This window comes from Austrofundulus limnaeus, unplaced genomic scaffold, assembly GCF_001266775.1.
Source record: "Austrofundulus limnaeus strain Quisiro unplaced genomic scaffold, Austrofundulus_limnaeus-1.0 Scaffold13, whole genome shotgun sequence".
Lineage (NCBI taxonomy): Eukaryota > Metazoa > Chordata > Actinopteri > Cyprinodontiformes > Rivulidae > Austrofundulus > Austrofundulus limnaeus.
This window is the reverse complement of record NW_013952415.1, coordinates 388238-395737: the sequence shown is the minus strand read 5'-3', so window position 1 is coordinate 395737 and position 7500 is coordinate 388238. Positions and strand designations below refer to the sequence as shown.

The 7500-nt window shown below is 37.2% G+C and overlaps 1 protein-coding gene across 3 annotated transcripts in view; it reads left to right on the top strand.

Annotated features, from left to right (window-relative positions):
- Positions 1 to 7500, top strand: part of tnksa (tankyrase, TRF1-interacting ankyrin-related ADP-ribose polymerase a) — a 93931-nt gene that overhangs the window by 40305 nt on the left and 46126 nt on the right. For all 3 annotated transcript variants that reach the window (XM_014002398.1, XM_014002397.1, XM_014002399.1), the window contains one exon: positions 736 to 811. In XM_014002398.1, the coding sequence (XP_013857852.1) occupies positions 736 to 811 (76 nt within the window). The remainder of the gene's footprint in view (positions 1 to 735; positions 812 to 7500) is intronic.

Sequence of the window (7500 nt, the reverse complement as noted above, 5' to 3'; positions counted from 1 at the left end):
GACAGCAGGAGGATTAAACAATGATGTTGTCTGACACAGAATAAAGTTGTTTTTGTATTTGATAACAGCTGTAGCTAGAGCAACATCACATCAGTAAGGCTGTAAGGATGTTTGGGATTAGAAGACATCAGTGATTGGTGGAAAGGATTGTAAGAGGAAGTGTGGATGGGGTGAAAGAGAAGGGAAATGGGAAAATATGGGGAGTACTAGACAGCTAAAAGTAGAGGTCTTTTTTATGGGAATAATTTGAAAATGAAGAAGGCAGGCAAATACCCACGTAAAAGCAGAACTAACAAGAATTGAGTGGGAACAGGCAGAATTTGAAGGATAGAGTAGAAGAAAGGGATAATAGTCCTTTTTAAACCCTCTGACAGCTTTGTCTTTTATGGCTGTCAGATGATGATGGTTGGATTAGATTTGGGCAAGATTTCCTGGTGTCCATCCAAACCAGGAATACAACAATGTCTTATCACCTCTACAGCCAACCCAAGAGCCTTATAGAGTCGAATTTTTAAAAAAGAAGGCTTACATTTTCCTCCAAACTAAACCCTAAATATGTTTCTGTCATTTTGTTCCAGCAGATAAAAATTTCTCAGGCTTTTTCCTTCAGCTTCAAGCTTCTTATCACATCTTCCCTCATCCCCACCTCCCTTCCCTCTTCTTGTTTCTTTACTAATCCTCTATGGTAGTGATTACTTTCTGTCTAATGTGTGTTGGTGTATGCACATTTTTCAGGAGTGGAAACGAGGAGAAGCTAATGGCCCTGCTTACACCGCTCAACGTCAACTGCCATGCGAGCGATGGCCGCAAGGTAGGAGCAAAGTGCATGCACACAAGGACATTACTGCAGTAACAAGCTCATCACTGGCAGCTTTTTGTATGACTGCACCTTCATAGGGTCATTAGGGTTACAAAACCAACCAACTAGTGTCTTTTTTTTTTGTCAGGCAGAGAAGTAAAACAAATGCTTGCTCTGACAGCTGTGGGCTTCGGCTGTTTCAGATAATCTGAGCACTCACCAGCAGGCATTAGTGTCCTTTCTCAGCTGTCAGTCATTAAAATTAATAGATAGAGACACTACACCTTTACTGAATAAATGAGTGCTTGTGCTGAACAATAACAGTGTAGCCCAGTGCAAAAAGAAATCTTTGCAGGAAAATTGCCAACCCCATAGGAAATAATGTTTCATTGTCTGTTTTTTTTTACGATTAGAAATGTTTGCTTGTAGTACAAGTGTATTTGCATGATTTTTATCTCCTGTTGCCAAAAGGCGAAGGATAACAAAGTTTGTGTCTGTATTTGTGTGTGTTTGTGAGCCTGTCTGTTACCAGAATATCTAATGAACCACTGGAAAAGTTTAGTGAAACTTTCAGAAAGTAATCATTTACTTTCTGAGAGTTTCATTGGTTTCATCTGATTAAATTTAGAGTCATCCTAAGTGAAGATGGCTAACAACAACTTTGACTCGTTTAATTTTACAGAAATGGTAGATCCTGGATGGATTTTAATGACACTTTTCAGAAATAACCAGTGGGTGTACATCTATAATTGATTACTTTTTTGTAGCCAACCCAATGGCCAAGAAGGGGGTCTCTATAGTCACTATGTGGGAGTTTATTGGTGTGTGGGAGGAGTTTGTCAAAGACGTGATTGGTTTGTTTGACTTTAGTGGGAAGAAGTGATTTGTTGGATTGACTATTTTGTGCGGGGTTTGAAGAATCTGGGGGCAGCTGGGGGATGTCTAGCTTAGTTTAAACTGCCAGGAAACAAATATATTATAAAATATAAATATTAATTTGAGACAAGAAGGTGCTAGCCACGCAAAATTTGAATGCCGGACACGTGGAGGGATGTGTAACAATTTGACTTGGTCAAAACAAACCCTAATGCCTGGAAAAAGATAGCTATTTTTGAAAAAAGAATATTAATTATTATTGGTCATAACTGGAAAAGATTGGCTTCTCGTCAACCTCCACAATAGTCTGATAATCAGCCACTGTCTCCTTTTGCTCTGCTGGGAGCACTTCCTAATGTCCAGTTAAAACAAGTTTGTATTGTTTCAAGGGTGTTCAGTGTTTTTTAATGAAGGTCTTAGAACATCTGACAGTGTCTGTTATTTAAAAAAAAAAATCAGTATTGGTCAAAATCAGAATTGTCAGGTCAGACTTTGTAAAGATTGGTGATTGGCCAGAAAACTGCCATCAGTGTACCTAATTCTTTTAGTATTCATATGTTAGATTTTCTGTATATAACTCGAGTCTTTTTACTGAGATGAGCAGTTATGCATGTCTAGATATAACCGTGAATAAATGTATTTTTCTGATAAAGTACTTGAGCCAAATAAGAGTGAAGTGGAGCAAGTTGGTTAGTACGGTCAAAAAAAAAAAGGTTATCCACATTGGTTTTTACCCACAATACACCGACTGAACTCAAGGAAATCAAATCAGCAAGGAGACTCAATCTGGCAGATGAGACAGTCTGTCTCAGAAGGGCTTCTGCTGGGTTATGAAGCCGTGTGGAGGATGGAACAAAATCACATTGCATCTGTGCAGTCAGAGACTCGTGCAGCCGAGGAATCCAAAAGAAAGACTCTAGGGCTTGAACTAATGCCGGGTGTGCTAAATGAAATGCCAGGTATGACAAAAACTGCACAGGCCTGTGGAGAAAAGCTCTGCATTATCATCCTGTGGCTCCAGCATCCCCACATGTGTCTGTGGAAAGTCCTGAGCCTGAGGTTTAGCTCTGCTCTTCTCCCAACAGCACGTCTGGTTTAACACTGATTAGTCCCCAGGATGAATACATGGAAAGAGAAAAAAACAGACATCTCTCTACAAGGTTTGTGTTTTCTAGCTTCAAATGAAGTAGTCCCTCAGCTCTCCGCATCATTATTTTCCCACCTGTCTGAAAGACAAGTCTATAGAAACCTGATTTTTCTTGAGTAGAGCAGCACCGAAGCTTCACTCAACAAAAATCATTCTGTGAAGAGTTTTGGGGTTAATTTTGACTTCTGTTGCATACCTTTAGGAATATTTTCTAAACTTTTACTCTTTTGCGTTGTTCTGAAGATGTGCTGAAGTGGGAGTGTCAGAAACAGTAGGAGCTTCTTAAAAAGACTGAGACCAAAGTCATGCTTATTTTTGTTGTATGCAACTTTTTCTTAAAAACTGAAGGTAACAGTTATTTGATTGTATAGAATTGAACTATGTACCTGGAAAAATACATACCCCCCACACCAAAAAATAAAATGAAATAAAACATTTAATGAGCATATATAACTGATTAATTTCTGGAGTTTACCCATTTCAAGATGGCCACCAAGCTAATCAATTTTAGCCAATACAATACAATTATCATCGAGTAGACATAACATATGTATTTATGTATAATACGATCTTGAGTATAATATGATCATAACTTTTGTGGATTAAAAATCGTAAAAAAAATCTAATCATCAATAACCCATGTATAATACTATTTCCCTATTTTATGGATGATTTTTAGGGTTAAATTTCCAGTATTATACATGAATAAATACAGTGGTCATTTGGCTCGTGTTCTAAAGATAGCCTGAGTGAAGGTCCCCATTGAGTCACATACTTAACACTTAATATGGCTGCCACAAGTAGTTGACCATTTTCAACACAGCAATGAATATAACATACTCAAAATTAAAGTTTATGTGGTAGTAGCTGAGAGTCATCCTTAACACTGTGAGCTTTACCACAGTTAGTGAGTTGCCTGTGATAGACTGCTGGGGTGGTCAGCTTGAATTGAAGCTGGCACAAAATTTGACTTGAAGACATGCTAGTTCTTTATTTAAAAAAAAAACTTTCATTGACTACTAAAGCAGGGTTCACTGTAATTTATATGTTGCTGTGACAACTGTGGGTGCAATCGACAACCCAATGGAAGCTTTATACCCTTTATATGTGTTACCTGTCATAAAAATGGCACATGCTGGGATTAGAAAAGGCTTTCTTTCCCTCTAATTCAGGCTACTTGAGTGTTGTTGACGATGCTTAGCTGCAGTTTCTGTTCCTCATGTTGCTTTAGTTTTCATTTGACGGAGAGCATCATCTATCTGGTGTCTGTGCAGGTGGTCTGTTGGGAACGCGATACCCCAAGGGAAAGCCAGGCAATTTAAATTCTTTTAGCGGAGCAAGGGACACAAGAGATCATTTCAGAATGACAAAACTTAATGAACCGTGAGTAGATTAATGCAACCATACCCAGAAAATAAAAATTGCACTCTGACTGATTCTGAAATGACCTTCTCCGTGCAGTCGTCATTTATGCTGCTCTTTAAATGCACTGACTGAGAGCAATCACGCAGAGTGCATCTAATACGTTTTCCTGCCAGTTTAGTTTCATCTCATTATGTCCTGGGAAGTTACTTCTTGTACAGAAATTATTGTGTGACTTGTGATTAGTAAGAATGAAAATTGGGTACAAAAATCAGTGTGTAATTGAAAAATGTTACCCTTAATAGAAAACAGATAAAGCTGCATGTTTATTACAAAATGCAATGCAGTAAAAGCTGAAATAAATGAGTGCCTATAAATGAAATATACCCTGAGATCTAAAAATATGTAAAACTATTTGCATTGGGTTTAAATATGTTTGCATTTAGTCATAATAGCCTAGATGTGCACTGCTTTCCATAAAAGGGAAAAAAAAACAGAAAGCGTTTACATGTATGAATCACATTCTTTATGCATTTCTACGGCAACAATTTTGATTTAAATTGATATTCAGCTAATTTATAAATCAATATCAGCCTACTCCTTTTGTTCAACACAAGGCAGCATGTTTGCATTGTGTTAAACAAAAGGAGCGCGCTGCACAGTCCTTGTTTCGCTCAGTTCAATTAGGTCAATAAAGCATGTCCTAGCGAGAAAGATTTGACACTACGTCCTCCTCGTCCTCCTTTTCTCCTCCTAAGATGGGAGAAAATGTCAACTCTGTAAAAGCTTGGCGATCTGGGAGGCAGCAGAGAAGTCAAACATTATTCCATCAGGTGGAGTAAAAAATCATGTGGTTTTCTTAGCAAATAAAATACATGGTTATTACAAATCTCAGGAGTGTAATGTTGACTTGAGTAAGCAGTTTAATTGGTAATTTTATTCTGCTTGTTTTATACAACCAGTACTCCCATGGCATACTAGTTTGAATTACTACAATGACAGGACCCAGATGGGTATTTGAAATGAAAACAGTAAATATTTGATTCTTCTTTGAATATTTGACCTACTCATCCCTGTCTCTTCTTCTCTTCTTTTCCTCCAGCTACTGCTTATAACATAATAAACACCAACTTGCAGCTATTTACTCTTCTCACAACACGTGCATTTCATTCCTTCCTAATACAGGGCTTATTAATACAGCACAAGTGTCAGCACAACAAGTGTTAAAAACAGACAGTCACGGCCTCTTTGTTGTTTTGAATTTGCCTTTTTTAACTAGACTGAATATTTAAAAATCACTTCGCATCCTGAGGCAGAACAAGTTGTGCTGAGAGCAATCTCTCTTGTGCAAACTTTTGTACTTTATGTACTGTTTATTCACATGCAAATGATGATTTATGTCTGTGGCTTTCACAGGCATGTTTGAATGAAACTGTGAGACACATCATAAGTAATGTGACCAGTGACCAAAGATTGTTGCTTCACTTTCACAAATCAGATATTCTGTCTAAAACCTTGTTTAAGATTTTCTTCCTGCAGATATGCAAACCCTACATGCTTTAAAGGGGACATATGCAAAACCTAAATTTTTAGCTTTAAATACGTTTTGTTGTTTACTTAATCTCTAAGAGTGCAGAAAAGTAAAATTTTGTCTCTCCTGGTGCAGCAAAGATATCTTTATATTCTGCTTGAGTCATATTTTTCAGCTCATTCAGTTTTCTCTATTTTCTATGACATTTTCTGAACTATTACATCAAATTATCTTACCAACTACAGTTTCCTCGTCTTAATTCTCCTCTGGTTCTGGGTCAGACTCTGGCTCCAACACGTAAAGCTGGATGGACAAGTCTTCCCTTGTTTACATATTTTCATTAAATTGTAAATAAAACGTTTTTGCAAGCTAGAAAGTGCTAACCCCAACTCTTAAACTGGAGTGGACCGGTCTGGAAGCAGCAGGGAGGGCGGGGCTTGATGCATCTTAAAGCAACAGTAACATAACCAGCTGCTTTGAGTCCCACAGCAAGAAAAGTGGTGAAAGAGGGGCTGGTAAAGTTAGAATAAGGAGGAATTCAGACCAAAGCATTGTAGTTGCACTTTATAAAGACCCAAACTGAATGATTTTAACGTGAAAAGGAAGGATTTAAAGGCACAATACGTCTACTTTAAACATGCCGCAGTAATAACTGCTCAAAATAAATGAAAACATTTATACATATTTGTCCACTTGGATAATCCAATTTGCCACACAAGTCATGTGAGGACACCAATGGCAATCACGAAAAACAACTTTGTAGAATTCTAGAAATTGATTTTAATTACTTTATTTAGATAAAAAGCTATTTCCCTCTTTTTTCACTTTTCTTTTTTCTTTATCCTGAGTTGTACTCTGATTCTGAGCACAAGTGTTGACTGCAGAGAGGTTTTTGTCTTAAAAAAGCAAACTTGTGCACAAAATTGAGAAAAGGACATGCTGCAAACAAAACAGAAAGTAAGCAGACAAAACCGAGTGAGCATTTTATGCTTAGGTAAGGTTGAGCAATTAATTGTTTAACTGACATGTTCTATGTGTGCCTGCTCAAGCTTACCTGATTCAAATAAATGGGTCATTATCGAGCCTCTGTAGAGCTTGATAACGAGCTGTTTCATTTACTTGAATCATGTGTGTTGAAGCAGGAAGCCATCTAGAATAAACAGAGCAGGGGGCATCATCAGGACCAGAATTAGGAAACAGTAGTTTATCATGTGCTTTAAGTTTATTCCTAATGCTAATGCTGTTTTGATTTTATATTATTATTATTTTTTGTTGCAAGAATAGGCTTATTTTCAAAAAACATGGAGTCAATCCCTCCTTGAGTTTGCATGTTTTTAGAAAGTAAGCCTGGACTTTTTTGTGAGGCAACAGTTCTACCCACTATGCTAACTCATAAAAGACAATATGTATTGGTAACATCAGTCCAGTGTTTGTGAAGCAGAATAATTACAGATACAAGTACTAAAATGCTGCGCAGGAACCTTTGGCTACTTGATTATTCTAAATTAGAAAAGAAAATCAACAGCTAACTTCTATCACTGAATAATCAGGTTGTTTTTTCATTCAAATATATACTTTGACCTGATATTTCTTGTGTTTTTCTTCATGCCAGAAAGTACAAAGTTGTGAAAGCTAGATTATTTTCATTTCTTAAGAAAAGACAGTAGCTTTTTTAAATTATTGTATAAGAATGAGGCCTACCGAAAACTGTTCTCCTCTGAGATGCAGTTGATGCATTTAGGAAAGAAGACAAAATTACAGATTTAGTTTAGACCCCCCCCCCCC